This window comes from Aedes albopictus, chromosome 2 (assembly GCF_035046485.1).
Source record: "Aedes albopictus strain Foshan chromosome 2, AalbF5, whole genome shotgun sequence".
NCBI classification, from domain to species: Eukaryota; Metazoa; Arthropoda; class Insecta; order Diptera; family Culicidae; genus Aedes; species Aedes albopictus.
Genome location: NC_085137.1, coordinates 474,506,981 through 474,526,788, shown reverse-complemented (window position 1 = coordinate 474,526,788; position 19,808 = coordinate 474,506,981). Strand labels below are relative to the sequence as shown.

Here is a 19,808-nt window from a genome sequence, read left to right as displayed (position 1 = left end):
CACGTTTTGTTCGTGTGCCCGCGTTTTCGCACAATGCGTGACTGCATGCTTGCCAAATGCGGGGAGGATACAACTCCAGACAATTTGGCCCAGAGGATGTGTAGGGATGAGGCTAGCTGGAACGGCGTTTTAACTATCACCCATATCTGGGAGCCACAGAGGAGGTGGCGCGTGGACTCGGAGAATGGCTAGTCCAGATGCAGTACAAGAGGTGGTCCAGCGGTTCGAAGTCGGCTTCGTAGGTCACACCGCACCGGTGCCCTGCGGCCGAGATCGACCCATACAGCGATTAAGTGGCCGCGGAGAGGAAGTCCCAGTAGCGGTGCTGTCGTGGCGTCGGTCTACTGCCCGCGGTTTTAAACGGGTCCCCGGCAAGGGTCGGGGTAGGTGAGACCTTGCTATCTGCATCCTTCGGGTGCATCCGATAGGGCCTGAAGGGTAGTGATACCCTTCTTTACGGGTAGGTCAGTTCGGTTTGCACGTGGGCATCAGTTCTTGATGTCTGCCAAGCAGTTGGGCGCGGGTGGGGTTGGCCCTGCCCGCCTTCCGAGGACAAAGGGAGTGGTGAGGACCACTCGGGAAACTGGCTAAGCGCCAGCATGATACCGGGATGGACTCTCCAAAGCGAGCCATTGATGTTCGTTGCTGCAGGCTACGCAGCCAACCTTGAGGGTGCAATGTGAACTAGCCCGATCGATTGGTCGATTGGTAAAGCGCTCAATATGCTAGATAATGATTAACGGACGAAATCCTGCAGATGCAATAGTTGATGCAGACGACCCGTCAGTAAGCACTAGCTCCGACCATTGGCGTAGCAGGCTTTTCTTTTTTCTCGCTCACTCTCCTAAAAAGCACGAGAAAGAGCGGGATGCGAAAGAGGGCCTGTGCCCCTTCTTTCATCCTTCTCTTTCTCGTGTTTGCTAAGAAGAGTGAGTGAGAAAAAAAAAGAAAAAGCTAGCTACGCCAATGACTCCGACAAATATTCTGAGGATAACATTTTCCAACCAGCTGTGCGTAATACGGCCACCTTCTCATCAAGCGTAGGCGTTTCGGAACGTGTTCCAGCATTCATAGCAGTTGGCCAGCGTGATTCAGAAACGGTAGACCAAGGGGTACGTACCGCCGTTGAACCAGAGGACAAAGTGGTTCGATGAATCGAGACCGTTGCGGTTTGGAGAAATACTGTACGTAGCCAAGGGCGCCGCCAACCATAAGTGCGAAAGCCCGTGGGGTTGTCGAAGAGGAGTCCGTGTCCGCCGATTGAAGGACCCGTCAAGCGTATGCATACTAACACTAGCAGGTACAAATGAGCGACAGTAAAGCTGGTCGGCATGGAGATCGACTATGGCAATCCTGAGCCGGATAAGACTTCCAGGACAGTGTAACGTACCGGGGAACATTATGGCAAAACTGTAAGAGCACTAACATTGATCTAGTTTATCGACCGTATGAGATTTTTTATTTGAACTTTCTATGGCTTTAGCGGTCATTGTCTACTCAAAGAGCAAGAGAGTAGATATTTTAAAGCAGGTTAGGAAATGAAAGATTTGATAGTATTCGCTAGGGAGCGAACAAGTGTGAAATTGTTTTTATTTAGAAGGTGAAATCAGGCATGAAGACTTTTTATGAACAATACATCGGATGCTGTAGGTACCGGCCCATGTGTTGATGGGTTCGATATGTAGGGTCCCAGGTGTGGTGGCTGTCTCCCTGGGCATCGAACGTAAAAACCCAACTGGCGCCCAACGGTGCTAGTTGGCCAGAAGAAAAAGAAGTCTGAAATATATAATTTCATACTCTGGATGCCAGAACAAAAGCTATTTAAGTCGCGTCTTCTTGTTGGACGTTTGGTACGTACCTCCTAAATCAATCATAACCCAAGTAACAATGAAAGTTGAACAGTGAGAGTATTAGCTGAACAACGGTTGGTTAATGATGTCAATGACTGAACACAATGACCACTGAATATTGGTTTGAAGTATGGCTTGTTCAACCTCTTCAATCAGCAATCTATGTATAGCTGAATATCAAGTTAAATAGAATATAAACAAGCTTTGAAACATACACCAACTTGAAAAATTAATCATCTGTGGTTCAACCTATGAAAAAAAAATTGGCAGCTGACCCAAGCATGGTTTTCGTTAAGTCCATATCGCTTCTTCAGCCTCAATACAGACTTAGTTCATCTTATGTTCATGACTATTCAGACACAACAAGTGACCCAGACAACCAGTAATCATATAAGATGCTACATAAGATGATAAAGTGGAGGCCATATACGTGCATGTCTCCATTTAGGCGCATGTAAAATGTACGCATATCGCCTCCACTTTAACATCTTATTCAACATCTTACACGATGACTGGTTGACTGGGGATTCTCTTGATTTTGAGGATATGTATATAATTGTGTGTGGTGTAGGTGATAAGGTGAGTGACTATAAATTAGGAGGTCTGAGTTCAATTTCCAGTTTTCCTACAGATCAATTTATACATTCCTTATCACCTCTTCTGGAAATAGACGCAGCTCATGGTAAAATAGGCTCATGAAAGTGTTTTTATTTTATTTTTACACAATTTATAAATTTAATTGATTACTGATTAAGCGCATATTAAGCCTTAAATCAGCCTTCAAATGAACCTCAAATCAGCTGAAAGTTGAATAAAATCACCAAAATTAAGCTTTTGTTCAAATGAAGGCTGATTTAATATGGTTGGAGAATCGTTTGTACAGCATCAAATTGTTACCTGGGAAGTCAGGACAACAGGTCCCACGCTACACTGCCGAATAAACACTCAATAAGCATGCGATATTTGTTCCTTTTTTATTTCCCTGAAGAGAAATTGGTCATTGGAGATACGCCTGTATGGAACTAAATGCAACAGTTGTTACAAGCTCAAAATAAAAGATCATCGGCTTGTATTTAGTTCTTCAACATCTACTCATGATTAACTGAATCGGGGTACACCTCCCCACTCGGGACACACGCACTTACCGTTGGACTTGGTGAGAGCCGAACCGACCAGGCTGGGTGGCCTAGGTGGGGGTGCCTTGTGGAAATCCATACTGTCTCGTCGATGCTAGAGGCTCCGGCTCGATGCCCTACACTCGCCGCTCCACTTCTGTACGCGTTTGATGAGTTAGCTGCTGTTCCTACTGTTCTTGTTGTTGTTGCTGTTGGTGTTGATGTTCCTACCGATGATGATGAAGCTGACATCGAGTCCTTCGTAGCGGTGGTCGACGTAGTCATTGATACTGTTTTTGGAACGGGTGCCGACGTTGAGGACGGTGGCCATGTGGCGAAGATTACGACGCACTTTCACCACCGCTGCCGCCGCCGCCGACGAATGGACACAACTTTTCGGCCACTGCTGCTGTTCCTGATTGATGACTGTGATGGTGGTTGCCACGGTGGCGATGGTCATGGCGCCCGGCGATGGACCTTGGTCTGTTAGATGGGCCTTATGGTCCAATCTGCGGAAGAGAATGGGAAAATCAAGGAATGCTTTCAGTGATAGGTGTGTGAAACGGAATCCATGTTATTTGATTTATCCTAATGATTATTGATGCGGTAATTGGATTTACGATGGGGAAGACTTCGCCACAGGTGAAGTTCGATCTCGGAGGAACGTGAGAACAGATTGTTTTTGTTGTGAAAATAATTCTTTGAAAAACTCGTAAAATAAATTGGCGGAATTCGATAAACACACACAGAAAAAAAATATGTAATTAAATTTCAGCTAGAAATCATGCACATAAAGGGAATGCTAGAGTTAGTGCACCTTTACATGAGATATAATGTAAAATTCCATTACCATCGTGTAAATTTACGCCAACCATCGCGTAAACCATCATGGACTACAACCGGTTACACGACTATTGGCGGAAATTTACACGAACGTAACGTAATTTTACATGATACATCATGTAAATATGCACTAACTCTAGCATTCCCTTTATGTGCATGATTTCTCGCTGAATTTTAATTACATATTTTTTTCTGTGCAGGTCTTTTTCATCTCTGGCGTCGGTGCCTCCATCGTTGCCGGATTTTGCTTATATTTCTCGCTTACTGCATTTTCGCCTGACACTAATTCCACTAACCCAAAGTGCTGGACTTAAATTGGCATTTCCTTTAAATACAATGCAAGACAGTATGGTTCAAGTATTTCGTTCGTATCTGAATTTCCACCTCTTGCTGCAAAATATCGCAATTTCATTTTGCAGTAATATTGTAGCTTAACACTAGAGTCCAAAACCATAGACGCTTCTTCTACCAATTCAAATGAGTCGCCCACTTACATCGGAGTCCTGATTACCACCCGTCGTCTTTTAACAATCATGAACATCGCACTCGTTAAGCTGTTCAACAAGTTGTACTCCAGAATCCTCCAGTCACCAGGTATTTGTCTTTCCAAGACCATTTTAAAATTGATTTAATACGGTAGAACGGTTTAGTACGCTCCGCCTCGACGCAGTTTTATTACGAATTCTATCAGTGTTTTACCATTTGACAAACATTGTTTTTAGTTCAGTATCGTGTTGTTAATTTTTGTCTATTGAATCGTTGTGAAAGTTTCCGTGTGGCTGTGGAGAATATCGATTAATTGATAATTCTTTCAACCAATCAGTTGTGTACAGCCAGTGTTGATTTGTGTTTATTTTTGTCTTCGCACACTCTATACACGTACCTACCGAAGGTCCGTTTGTTGTCGTTGACATTGTGTGGACTTGTTTCGTGTTGCTTTTGCGCTCGTCGTCGTCGTCGTCGTCGCCGTAGATATGTCCGCGTGTGACCGTTGTGCAAAAACAATTAAACGCACCGATGATGTGGTTACGTGCATGGGCTTTTGCGACAATATAGTTCATGTGAAATGTTCAACTTTGGACAAAAACTTAATAAAAGCAGCATCTGATGAGCCTAATATGCACTGGATGTGTGATGAATGCTCTAAATTAATGAAAATCATTCGTTTCCGAAACGTTGTTTCATCACTCGGTGGAACGATAAGTTCAGTTCTGCGGGAACAAGAAGCTGCGTACAATGCTCTGCAAAGTAAACTCGAGGAGCATACTGAGCAGATAGCTCAGCTCACAAATCGTTTTGGTTTACAACCTCCTTCGCTCCCCACCGAGGTCCAATCCCTCCCCGCTCCGAGTCGCAGTCGCAAACGTCGTCGCACCGATGATGATCCTAAACCTAGCAAGCCTCTTCTTGGGGGCACTAAGGTAACTGATGAAGTGTTCGTCGCCACGGTTCCGCAACCAACCGCCACATTTTGGATATACCTTTCACGACTGCACCCTTCAGTCAAATCGGATGCAGTTGAGAAGGTCACCAGAGAATGTCTGAATTGCGAGGATGTGAGGGCTATTCCCCTTATCAAGCGAGGGACAGATGTGAACACGCTCAACTTTGTTTCATTCAAAGTCGGGGTGGACCCCAAGTATCGCACTGCGGCTCTTGATCCGTCCACTTGGCCAAGAGGAATTCTCTTTAGAGAGTTTGAAGACAATCGCTCTTCAAATTATTGGATGCCCGATACTGATCCCCAGACGCCTACAATTGTGGTCTCGCCAGATTTCGATGCAACACCGTCACCTCAAGCTACCCGTTCAATGGACACCACCGAATGCTGACACCAGGGCGCATGCTGTAAAGCATTTCAGGGAGCCTCTAGTCCTTCCATCACAGTCGTGAGGATTTTTGCTGCATCGAACAGTCGACTCAAACGTTCCAGCCATCAGAGCCGCCCTGGTCCTGTGTTTGGAAGTGGACTAGAGGTCTCCCGCTCAGCACTCCCAGGCAAGTACGAACCTAAACGATCATATTCTCGCGCTGAAGATACTTCCGTTTTCAGTTCCTGCCCTGACAACCGCACAGTACTCATCCCTAATGGGCAAGCGTACAGCGCGATTCGTGAGCATGATGAAACTCCAAGTGACCCCGCTACACATCACCTGTTCACATCTCCGCACCTAGGGCGCACGCAACGAAGCATTGAGGAAGCCTCTAGTCCCTCCTACACAGTCGCGCCCGTTTCTACCGCTCCTCACCCCGCCGCCGTTGTAAGCTGCCATCCAAGTCGCCCTGGCCCTGTGTTTGGAAACGGATTAGAGGTCTTCCGATCTCTGCACCTAGGCAAGTACGATCAAATTAGTAACGGTCCATTCCCTGAGGTTCCATCCGCTTGCAGTTCAGTCGGCAATCGCAGAAACGCTCGGACACCTACAAGACAAGTCGACAACGGCTCCCGGCGCGACGGTGCTGCTATCACCTCCAATGATGCTTTTATCGCCTGTGAACCATCTCCATCTAGTGCTGGGACTGATCCGCTAACGTTGTCCATCTACTACCAAAACGTCAGAGGGCTGCGCACTAAAACTTCACGACTACGCTTGGCTTTATCAAGCTGCGATTACGACATCATCGTACTAACAGAGACTTGGCTCAGACCAGACATCGGCAACTCTGAACTCACATCGGACTACTCTATTTTTCGTTGCGACAGGAGCATTCTTTCTAGTCAGTTCCTTAGAGGAGGCGGAGTTCTCATCGCTGTTAAAAATAATTTGCAATGTGAAACTGTTTCGTGGTCTGGACATGAACATGTTGAACAAGTTGGTGTGCGCATAAGGTTGCGTGGCTTTTCGCTTTATGTGGTTGCTGTTTATATTCCACCGAGGTCCAATCCGGACCTGTACGCCGCTCATTCATCCGCAATACAGCAAATTGTTGATACCATGTCAGGGACGGATATTATCATGTCGCTAGGTGACTATAACCTTCCTAACCTCAACTGGCAGCTAGATGAAGATATCAATGGTTATGTCCCCTCGAACGCTTCGTCCGAGCAAGAATTGACACTTGTTGAAACGGTTTTCGCTTCTGGCCTGCAGCAAATCAACAACATAGTCAACGTTGATGGTCACCTTTTGGACTTAGTGTTTGTTAGTCTACCTGATTATTTTGAGCTCGTCCAATCGCCTGTTCCACTCATGGATGTTGACAGCTATCACCAGCCGTTCGTTGTTCTACTTAGCGCCAACAACGATCTACCTGCAGTAATCGAGGACGTAACCGCGGATGCCAGCTTCAACTTCCAGCGTTGCGACTTTGCTGCGCTGAATGCATCGTTATCTCTTGCCAGATGGGAGATCCACATGGACAGTTCGGTAGACGAAGCGCTCATGACTTTCTATGACAAGCTTCACGAGATCCTCGGTGACTGCGTTCCACGCTCTCGACACATAACTCGTTCCGTTCACAACAAGCCGTGGTGGACTCCCGAACTTCGTAATCTTCGCAACGTTCTACGGAAGGTTCGCACTCGCTTTTTCTCCTCGAAGTCCACTGATGACAGAAGCTTCCTCCGCGACGTGGAGAATAGGTACAGTTCCCTTTTGCGCTCTTCATACGATAGTTACGTGTCTAGCATCCAGTCCCGGGTGAAACATGATCCTTCCTCCTTCTGGAGCTTCATTAAACGGCAGCGTTCCGACAATAGAATACCGGCTAATGTGGAATACAGGGGAGTTAAAGCGCACACTAACACTGAGGCAGCCAATCTCTTTGCCGTCTTCTTCGAAAGCGTTTTTACTCGCGCATCACCAGTGCCACGTCGTGATAGATTTGTGAACATGCCGGTGTTTGATATCCGCCTTCCAACCATGCAGCTGTCTGTGGAGGAAGTGATCAGGGCTCTCGAAGATCTCGACGCCGAAAAAGGACCAGGAGCCGACGGTCTTCCTCCTGTGCTGTTCAAGAATTGTGCTGTTGCTCTTGCGGTCCCAATTACGGATATATTTAACCGCTCGCTCGCACAAACGACATTCCCGTCCGCGTGGAAAAGTGGTGTTATAGTGCCAATTCACAAATCTGGGAGCTCCAATCGCGTCGAAAATTATCGTGGAGTCACACTGTTATGCTGCTTGAGCAAAGTTCTTGAGAAACTGGTCCACAATGCACTGCACACTGCCACCTTGCCGGTCCTATCCGAATGCCAGCATGGATTCGTACGGAATCGCTCGACCACAACAAACTTGATGTGTTACGTCACTGAACTATCACGCGAGATGGAATCATATCGCCAAGTCGATTCAATCTACATTGATTTTGCGAAGGCTTTCGACACGGTGCCTCATTTTACAATCGTAGAAAAGATGACCCACCTTGGATTTCCACACTGGGCGACAAAGTGGCTATATTCTTATCTCTCGGACCGTTCAGCATGTGTTTCAGTTAACTCGGCGCGGTCCTGCAACTTCGGCATCTCCTCTGGAGTACCTCAAGGCAGCGTTTTAGGACCCTTGCTATTCATCATTTTTGTGAACGACCTATACCAGCTGCTTGCATGCGGTAAGCTGTCCTTCGCTGACGATTTGAAATTGTATCGTGCCATCACTTCATCGTTAGACTGCGTGGCATTGCAAGAAGATTTGAACACGCTATTTGTGTGGTGCGGTGACAACGGGATGCTTATCAATGAAAGCAAATGCAAGGTTATATCTTTCACTCGCCGCAACACTTCGGTCATCAATCAGTACTTAATCGGATCGACTCCAGTAGCGCGTGTTCAGTCTATTAACGATCTCGGAGTTTTAATCGACTCGAAAGTCCGGTTCAACGAGCACATTTCTACACTTATTGGCAAAGCGTGGTCAGCGTTAGGTTTTATTCACCGGCATGCTTCGGATTTCACTGACGTCTACGCATTGAAAACACTGTTCTGCGCACTAGTTCGGAGCATTTTAGAGTATGCTGCACCAGTTTGGACACCGTTCCATTTAACGCAAACGTTAAGGATTGAGCGTCTGCAACGTAGATTCTTGCGATTTGCGTTGCGGCAGCTTCCATGGTCGGATCCAACTAACCTTCCAAGTTATCCAGACCGTTGCCAGCTCATTAATTTAGAATCTTTGGCGGCGAGGAGAGTTAAACTTCAACGATTGTTCGTCTTTGATCTCCTCAATGGTAACATCGATTGTCCAACACTTCTTGGTGAAATTCCCTTAAATGTTCCACCGCGACGATTCCGTAGCTCAACGCTTCTTGCAATCCCGCTTCATAGAACCAACTATGGTCAAAATAGTCCTTTTTGTGCGTGTTTGAAAGCTTTTAATGCAGTTAGTGCAGATTTCGATTTTAATATGTCTAAATTAGAGTTTAAGAATAGAATAAGGAACCTAGTTTAATCAAACAATCTGTGCGTCCATGACGAAGATAGTGATCAATAAATAAATAAGATGAGAAAAATTTTGCGAGTTCAATCTACCAACTCTCGAGCTCTAACTCAATCAACGGTCATTTGTTGGCCACTCCAATGCCCGGCCACTCATAGATTTAATGCTTCTGAAAAATCCAGTTTGATGGTTCAAGAGCATGCTTTTAATGGATGTGTAGAGCAGAGAGGTACTTCAAACCAACCGCAGCAACGAACCGGGACGACCACGGTGACGTTCCTTTTCCTAAGAGTAGATACTAGGTAGGTACCTAGTTCTAGTAGATTGTGTGCCCAGCTTAGCTGCCGCACATGCATGGAAGGCGCGCACCCACCGAGAAAGAGAGAACGGGGTGGCCTTTCAGAGACAAACACACATCCACATTCACGGTGCACTAGCTGCTCACATAACCAGAAGGAACAATTTCATGCACTGATTATTCCTACCGAGTGCGCCATTTCTCTCGTCCGAGAACACTTACTCCGGTCCGGTCCGGGTCCATCCATTACATACGCCAGAAAGTGTTTGCGTGTGGCCGGTGCGGCGGTGCGATGTTGTTGTTGGTCGGTTGGTCGGTCGGTGTAATTGATATACGGTTTTTACTCGAATGCCGGACCGTCCATTCGGCGATCAGGATAATGAAGATTGATTGAAGGTTAACTATCCGCAAAGAATGTGAATTCAAGCGCAGTGGGTCGTTCTAATTGATTAGGGCCTCTGGTTGCATCAGTTTGTATAAACACTGAGGTTAAGGGCCTTCTTATGAAGTTCAATCCCTTTGAAATTTATTCTCAACCATTCAGTTCACACGAGGTCGTTAACGGCCCAGAACGTCTAACTCGGTGAACCCAATTATGTCTCATAATTTCCAAGGCTTCTATGTATTACCCGCATAAACATCAAAACTGCAATATTGCATGGAAGCAACCATCTACAGTTTACAATCGAACAGACCCACGGAGGTGCACGGAGGGTAATCGTATCTCACAACGGAGATTGGCAAAGATAACGCCATAGTCCATGTTCACTACCTAAATTAATTATTCTGGACGACAGGATGCAAGTCATGTGAAGAAGATACTGTGTATAGTTCTCAAAATAATCTTCAACCGGATATAGGAGAATATATAAACCACTTTTCTAAGGCAACAGGCAGGACGATCACGTGTGAATCGTACAGCTACGCTCTACATCATCTTTGAGTAAGTCAACGAATTCCAGATTTTTTTTCGATTTTGTGTTTAATCATTGGCATAGGAAAATAACAAAAATATGCAGGACCTTTCTAGCAACGAACCCAGTGAATAAAAATGACTTGCGTTTGGAAAATTGGTAATGCAGATCTCTCAATTTCATCAATACTGGTCGATCTACTTAAGGACCACCGTTTCTGGATCGTAATGAGTATATTTAACCACAGACAAACAGACGTAACACTCCTCAAAACGGTTTGGCACATGCATTTAACGATCAATTCAAATTTCATTTGGTTTCTGCGATCCTTCCACTTGTGGTCCTAATATCGATAACCTTTTTTGAACGATCCTGAGAACCGCTGCAAGTCCGTTTTAGTGTTGTTCTCTATATCTTGGTCAACAATTGTGTTATTTTAGGTAAAACTAGAATATTTTTTTGTACGAGGAGCTCCAATGGTATCATCGTTATGTGTGCCGTTCAAAAAATATCCCATAAATTTTAAAAAGAGGTTTCTATAAGACGAAAATGCGAACAACTTGAGTAGAAATATATGGAGCAGCTGCATACTATCTGCATTTTCTCAGCTGTCAAGAATGATATGAAGCTGTTTTTTTCAGTGTAGTTGGGGGATTCCATAGGCTTGTTACCTACAAAAAACTTCATCGCTGGAATGGAAGATAGCTTAGAAATAACTGGAAGAAGTCGGAAATTCTAATTTGAGCAATGGTATTCTACTAGGGCTGCTCAAACATTTATGAGAAAATTTAGAACTAAAATACCCTAAGTCTGACCACCTCAATTTGCTGTTTTAGACTCCCATAAGCTACAGCACAAATTTGAGCTGAATTGATAAGGTCTTAGGTGTCGCTCGACTAGTCTGAAGTTTATATGGTAAAACTGGTACAAATATGTGCAGGATTGGCACAGTTTTAGTTTTCTGCCACTAGATGGCACTGGAAGCGTTCAATAACCCTTATTTTTAGTATTATTATAGGGAATTCTATGCGGAACATCTTTGTTGAAGGCCGCTAAGTGATCCGATGCTTGCTAAAAAAAAGTTGTACCCTAGTCTAATGTATCGGAAAAACAACCAGTTTTTATTGATGCTATACGATAATGTGTTAAAATCACCACGTCAAAATTATTTAAATTATAATTTTTGAAGCATATCTGTATCATTACGTCTCGTGTATCATTATCGGGCTTTTACACATTACATTTTACTGACTTCGTATTATTTGCACAACAAATAGTAGAACCCGAAATGTTATTGGGCGCGCTAGTGTAAAACATTGGATCTGAGAATATTTTCTCATACCACCACGTTTTTGATTATTAATGGTTTTATATTTTTCACAGTTCACTAGAAATATGGTGCATTTGATGATGTGCGATTAATATTTTTATTGCAACCCTTTGATGAAATATTCCTGTTTGAAGGTTAGTGAAAAATTACCGCACGCACCCTGTAGTAGAAGAACGTTCATTTCATTTATTAAGTTCAACATCAAATTCATGATATCACTGAATCAACAATTTCCCGCCATTATACTCGATTTGTAGCTGCAGCTCTCCAACGTCGGTCACGCCCAACGCTCGCCAGATCACGCTCTACCTGGTCTGCCAATCGTGCTCTCTGCGCCCCACGCCTTCTTGTACCAACCGGATCAGTTGCAAACACCAGCTTTGCAGAGTTGTTGTCCGGCATTCTTGCAACATGCCCTGCCTACCGTATCCATCCAGCTTAAGCCACTTTCAGGATGTTGGGTTCACCGTAGAGTGCAGCGAGCTCGTGGTTCATCCTTCTCCGCCACACACCGTTCTCCTGCACACAGCCGTAGATCGTCCTTAGCACGCGTCGCTCGAAAACTCCGAGTGCATTGAGCATCGCCCATGTCTCGTGTCCGTAGAGAACCACCGGTCTTATTAACGTCTTGTACATGGTACGTTTGGTGCGGGGGTGAATCTTTTTTGACCGCAGTTTCTTCTGGAGCCCATAGTAGGCACGACTTCCGCTGATAATGCGCCTTCGTATTTCACGGCTCACGTTATTGTCAGCCGTTGGCAAGGAACCGAGGTAGGTTCTTCTACCACCTCGAAAATATCCCCGTCTATCGTAACATTGCTGCCAAGGTTTGTACTATCTCGCTCAGTCCCACCTACCAGCATGTACTTTGTCTTAGCCGCATTCACCACCAGTCCGACCTGCTGCTTCACGTTTCAGGTGGGTGTACAGTAGAGTGGGTCAACGTTGTATGGAGAAACTTTAAATTTGATCGTATCAACCCGGAACAAAGCTTTTTCAATCCGTATTAGCGTCCAAAACAACTGTGCAAAATTTGGGAGCGATTGATTGCGTCCCCGTATTCCGCTTTGCGATTGAAATTTGTATGGAAGTTAGTATGGGAAAACGTACTTTTTTGCATTTTTCTCATAAATTGAAATTTTTCGTCTGAAACAGTCTAACCAATAACGGTGAAGTATAGCCTAGGATATGCCGAAAAACTTTGCCGAAGACCGCAAAGTGACCCGACGCTTGTGAAAAAAGTTATTCGCCAGGTAACTTTGGTCAAAAATTAAGATTTTATTATTGATGTTATTCCTTCACATGTTAAATGTTAAGCACCACTGGGCAATCTGTACGTTATAACTTTTTTCCCAAGTGTCGGATCACTTTGTGGTCTTCGGCAAAGTTTTTCAGCATATCCTAGGCTATACTTTACCGTCATTGGTTAGACTGTTTTAGACGAAAAATTTCAATTTATGAGAAAAATGCAAAAAAGCACGTTTTCCCATACTAAATTCCATACAAATTTCAATCGCAATGCGGAATACGGGGAAGCAACCAATCGCTCCCAAATTTTGCACAGTTACTTTGGACGCTAAAATGAATCGAAAAAGCTTTGTTCCGAAAAATCGACTTTGTTGACCCAGTCTAGTGTACAGTTCTGCCACCGTTCCAAATGTTCTAGCAATAATATCCATATCATCCGCTACGTTGCGCCAAATCAACTATGTGACTAACGAGAACAACCGTTGCCTTGATTTTTGTTTTGTAAGTGCGCAAAATGTTGCCCCGTTCATCTCGATCGCCCCAATTCCGCTAGTCAAACAAGTAAGGCACCATCCCACGCTGATCATCTCCTTGAGTGATCGCCGTACTACTGAGATGGAAGGAATCACAACTGTTTCTTACGACTTTCGGAAAGCAGACTATGTCAGTATTTCGGAGTTTCTTGCTTCTATCGACTGGCCAAACGTTCTGGATGGGCGCGATGCTGCACGGGAAAAAATCCGCTGCTTGAAACCTGCTAAATGAGTCATGATTTCGCGTAAAATGTGTGTTTTTATGTTATAAATATACACCACAAAAAAAGGTCATACTTTCATGACTCATGTTGCCGTAACGTCACCTTGGCGTTACGTTTTTCATATTTATTGACAAAAAATTGTAAGTTAAGTCATGATATCATGCCCATGAATACCAGAACTATTAACTAGATTCATAAAACCAGAAGCGGTTTTCATAGAACTAGTAGTTGTCATTTATGGTTCCAGTTTTATTAGCGAAATTTGGTAAGTCGGTTCATATTATCATGAAGTACGTACTCAAACTATGAACTAAGTTTATGAAAGCTTGAGCATTACTCATGGTGCAAGTATTTGTCATTTATGGTACTGGATCGATGTGCGATCTCATGTTATAAAAACATAAGCAGTGTGCATGATTCTAGTATTTGTAATTTATACTATCGGATTAATTGGTGCAAAGTGGCATTTAAGGTCATGTTATCGTGAAGCACGCTGTTTGAAATCATGAACAAGGTTCCTGAATATTGAAGTAATTTTTATGATTCTGGTATTTGTCATTTGGCTGCACTTTTTGAGATTTCTTTTGTCTTGTTTGGCTGCAAAAAAACAAAGTCTATTCTTCATTACACCACGCAAGTCTATTCTTCATTACACCACGAAACCTAACCTCGAAATGTTTGACATTAGCCAGGTCATTTTGACAGATCACACACATGCAAGAAAGAGACGAACAACTTTCTTGCAGTTTGCCGACCTTTTCTTGCTCGTGTGAGATCTATCAAAATGACCAAAATTTTGTGCCAGAATTATGCGTGAGCTTGATTGTTCTGCTGCTGATGAAGCTGGCCGGAGTTTTGTGCCGGAATATGGAGTTTTTCCACTTTCAACTTCTGGAATGTAGTTCAATAATTATATAGTTTACTACTATTTAAGTAAGAACAATTCACTACACATTTTCGAAAACCAAAAAAAAAAATCTCACCGGAAAACACTGCCGCTCACAAAAGGCGCCTTGACAGAAGTGACAAAAACGGCGTAGGTGATTCTGCACGAGGGTTTGCGTAACGCTTACAGTGCCCAAATTCGTTTGTTGTGATTCATGATTTTATGACTCTGCGTTATGTTTATACGACTCAGCGTCTGGTTGAGATGACTCAGCGTCATAGTTTTATGACTCAGAGCCATGCTACCATGACTCAGCTTTATGGCATTCAATTTATGAAAACGAGCTTAATTTTTTCATAACGCTTTTGACGGCCATGGCTTTTGTTGATGGAATCAGTTATTATTATTCATGATAATCGTTGTTAACGTCACGATATCATGACTTGTAGTTACAATATCATGAAGCGACAAGTTTTATGATTTCATAACATTTTAGTCATGGATCCGGCAACGATTTTTTTCCCGTGTGGTAAGGCTGCTCAAACTCTCTCCAACATAATTGGACACGTTATTGAGCGACATGTACCTAAAAAGGCGCACACAAATCATGATAAACCGTGGATGACACGCGAGCTTCGCAGATCAAAGACTAGGATAAGGGCTGTACTCAGGAACTGCTCTAAATACCGCACGCTTCCCTTGCGGGAACACTACTTACGACTGAACTCCGTATACAAAACCAAAGTTCGGAACAACTTTAGGCGTTACAACTTAAGAATCCAGCGTAACCTAAAAGCGCGACCCAAGTCTTTCTGGAGGTATGTTCATACTCAACGGCATGAACCCGGCTTTCCTTCAACTATGACCTTTAACGGTGAAGTCGCCTCAGATCCCGCAAAAGTTAGCCAACTTTTCGCTATCAAATTTGCGAACATTTTTTGTGGCGAACGTGTTTCGAACGACCAAGTGAATCAGGCTGCTTCCAATGTTCCATTGGCGGTTGGTAACAACATGCATTCACTGAACATTGACGACGCAATGATATCTGCAGCCGCATCGCAATTAAAATCGTCGTCTAATCTCGGTCCAGACGGTATCCCGTCTATTTTCGTCATGAAATTCATCGACCATCTTCTTGTTCCTCTTCGGCACGTGTTCAACTTGTCCCTTTCAAGCGGGGTGTTCCCGCCCATATGGAAAGATGCCATTATGTTTCCTGTCCACAAAAAAGGTGACCGGAAGAACGTGAATAATCACCGAGGCATATCATCTCTGTGTGCTATTTACAAGTTATTCGAACTCGCAGTTCTGAATCCTCTGTTATTTCACTGTAAGCAGTACCATGGCTTCATCTCGGGAAGATCAACCACTACAAATCTTTTGTGCCTCGCATCTCACGTCACAGAAGGATTCGCGGCATCTACTCAAACGGACGTCATCTACACTGATCTCTTTGCGGCTTTTGGCAAACTCAACCACTCCATCGTAGTCACTAAAAAAGAAAGATTAGGAATTAGCGGAAATATTCCGCGATGGTTCAAGTCGTACCTGGTCAACCGAAGATTCACCGTAGCAGTCGAAGGCTTTTGTTCTAATGAGTTCGTCGCCTCCTCCGGTATTCCTCAAGGAAGTTAATTGGGACCACTAAGATTCCTCATATACTTCAATGATGTAATGCTGAAATGTCCCCGCCTTTCCTACGCAGATGACCTGAAGGTTTACTTGAGAATACTTTGCCTTTGCGTGATCCTCATAGGCTACCCAACTACATAAGTCGATGTCGATTGATTCATCTGGACACACTCAAGTACGCAGGAATGTCTCTAGGTCACTATTCATAGCAGATGTTTTATAGGGTCGGATTGACTGCATCGCTATCCTAGAAGCTGTCAATCTAAACGTTCGTCCCAGGGCGCTTCGAAATCATTCTATGTTACGACTACCTTTTCGGCGCACCAATTATGGCCTAAACAGCGCACTATTGGGCATTCAGCAAACTTTCAACAGGGTGGCATCAGTGTTTGATTTTAATTTTAGTCGTGAAAATGTTCGCCGTAGCATTTTCTCTTTTTTCTCTAGTTCGAATAACGATTAGTAACTAACTTTTCATGTTTTTTTGTACAAATGTATTTGTCTGGTTTAAGTTTTATTCAACCATTGGGACCATTGTTGTCTGTTGGTGTTGTCAAATAAATAAATAAATAAATCCGCAAAACAGACAAATTGGCTGGATCGTGAAGATCGTACCCCGGCTGTTGAGCCCGGCTCACCGCATAACACCTTCCAGGGCGATGTTGAATAGTAGACAGGAGAGTCCGTCACCTTGTCGTAGTCCCCGTCGAGATTCGAATGAACTGGATAGTTCACCCGAAATCCTTACGCTGTTCTGCACACCGTCCATCGTTGCTCTTATCAGTCTGGTAAGCTTCCCGGGAAAGCTGTTCTCGTCCATGATTTTCCATAGCTCTGTGCGATCGATACTGTCGTATGCCGCCTTGAAGTCGATAAGCAGGTGGTGCGTTGGGACCTGGTATTCACGGGATTTCTGGAGGATTTGCCGTACGGTGAAGCTCTGGTCCGCTGCCGATCGGCCGTCGATGAAACCGGCTTGGTAACTTCCCACGAACTCATTAACTTTAGGTGAAAAACGACGGAAGATGATCTGGGATAGCACTTTGTAGGCGGCATTCAAAATGACGATCGCTCGAAAGTTCTCACACAATAACTTGTCGCCTTTCTTGTGGATGGGACAGATTATCCCTTGTTTCCACTTCTTCGGTGGCTGTCCGGTTTCCCAGATCTTGACTGCTAACTAGTCCAGACAGGTGGTCAACTTTTCTGGGCCCATCTTGATGAGTTCTGCTGCGATACCGTCCTTACCAGCCGCTTTTTGTTTTTGAGCTGGTGCATGCCATCCTTAACTTCCCTCAGCGTGGGAGTCTGTTCGTTCCCATTCTCTGCTGCACCAACATAGTCAGTTCCTCTGCTGCCTTGATCCCCCGTGCCTACATTCGCTTCGCCATTCAGGTGCTCGTCGAAGTGCTGCTTCTACCTTTCGATCACCTCACGTTTGTCCGTTAGGAGGCTCCTGTCTTTATCCCTGCAGATTTCGGCTTGCGGCACGTAGCCTTTGTGGGATGCGTTGAGCTTCTGGTAGAGCTTACGTGTTTCTTGTGAACGGCACAGCAGTTCCATTTCCTCAAAACTACGCTTTTTCTCCCGGAAGAGACGGGTCTGCTGCTTCCGCTTCTGTCTGTATCGCTCCACATTCTGTCGGGTTCCATACTGCAGCATTACCACCCGCGCTGCGTCCTTCTCTTCCAGAACCACTCTGCTTCCGTTTCACCTACCCGATGGTGCTCTTGGCTGCGTTGTTGATGACTGCTTTGACTATAAACCAGCAGTCCTCTAGAGGGGCCACATCGAGCACACCCTCGTCCGGCAACGCTGTCTCGAGATTCTACGCGTATGCGGTGGCGACATTCGGTTGCTTCAGTCGCTCTAGATCGTACCGGGGCGGCCGCCGATACTGTACATTGTTAACAACTGAGAGTTTTGGGCGCAGTTTAACCATCACCAGATAGTGATCAGAGTCGATATTAGCGCCACGATAGGTCCTGACGTCGATAATGTCGGAGAAATGCCGTCCATCAATCAGAACAGGGTCGATTTGCGATTCCGTTTGTTGATCTCCAGGTGTAACCATACGGGAGGCTGTGCTGGAAGAAGGTGCTACGAATGGTCATGTTCTTGGAGGCGGCGAAGTCTATGAGGCGTAGGCCATTTTCGTTCGTCAGCTGGTGGACGCTGAACGTTCCAATCGCCGGTCTGAATTCCTCCTCCTGGCCTACCTGAGCGTTTAGGTCTCCTATGATGATCTTGACGTCGTAGTTTGGGCAGCGGTCATACTCGCGTTCGAGCTGCGCGTAAAATGCGTCTTTGTCATCATCAGTGCTTCCGGAGTGAGGGCTGTGCATGTTTATTATGCTGATGTTGAAGAATCGGCCCTTGATCCTCAACCTGCACATTCTTTCGTCGATCGGACACCAACCAACCACACTCCTCTGCATGTCGCCCATCACTATAAAAGCTGTTCCCACCTCACGTGTGTTGCCGCAACTCTGGTAGATGGTATGATTACCTCTAAACGTCGCACCATGGATCCTGTCCAACACACCTCCTGCAGCGCTACGATTCCGAACCTGCGGTCCTTCAGTATATCGGCGAGTATGCGGGTGCTCCCGATAAAATTGAGAGATCTGCAGTTCCACGTACCGAACTTCCATCCGCAAGTCCTTTTTGTTCACTGGGGTCGTTGCCGTTGGTCTCGGTTCGTATTATTATGTTGCTGATTTTCCGTTACAATGGTTTTTTTACGGCTGGCTCGTAGGGCCTGACACCAACCCCCTACTTTCCAAAGGACCATAGTGCACAGTTGAGCTAAGAGTTCTTCCCTGGCACTCGGACGTAGATCAGCCGCCTCTAACATGGGGATCAGACGCTGTTGTGAGCCGCTCCTCCTGGAGAACAGACGCTCAGGTTTGCCGAAGCAAACCCCCCCCTTCCCTGTCAGCCTACGACCAAAGTTCCCACCGGGGTTGGCTACCCGATCTTCCCTATGGTTGCTCATAATTTCCGGCCGGTACCGCGAGGAGGTAGGGATAGGAGTTGCTGAGCAGAGGCTAGTGGATCACAATGGGACCTGAATTACGCAGCATACCCAGCCTTTACCGTGTTGTTAATACCGTTTTCTATTCCAGATTTTTGGCCACCCAGTTCTGCAACGACTAAGATGAAAAAGAAACAACCCGGATGAATAATGCAAGCAACTGTCACAACCAGTGCTGAAAAATTCATTTCGTCATATCTAAATTCAATCACCTACAGCTAATTTTAGAAACTGAACCTGAGAATATGGTATATGAAAAACTTGTGCGGCTAGACCAGTTCTGCAAGAAAGTCACGGAAAAACCACTACTTTTTCAATATTTAGGGTAAATGTCACGGACTACCTTCGAAAAATCCCAATGATATTCACGGTGAATATCATTTGGCATTTTTCAAAGGTAGTCCGTGACATTTACATCAAATATTCGAAAAATAGCGGGTTTTCCGTGACTTTCTTGCAGAACTGGTCTAGCCGCACAAGTTTTTCATATACCATATTCTCAGGTTCAGCTTCTTAAATGAGC

At 44.9% G+C, this 19,808-nt stretch overlaps 1 protein-coding gene across 1 annotated transcript in view; it reads right to left on the bottom strand.

Annotated features, from left to right (window-relative positions):
- The window catches only part of LOC109622842 (5-hydroxytryptamine receptor-like), a 668,994-nt gene that overhangs the window by 179,266 nt on the left and 469,920 nt on the right, over nt 1-19,808 (bottom strand). The window contains exon 4 of the mRNA XM_029870762.2: nt 2,996-3,474. Coding sequence (XP_029726622.1) covers nt 2,996-3,065 — 70 coding nt within the window. The 5' untranslated portion in view covers nt 3,066-3,474. The remainder of the gene's footprint in view (nt 1-2,995; nt 3,475-19,808) is intronic.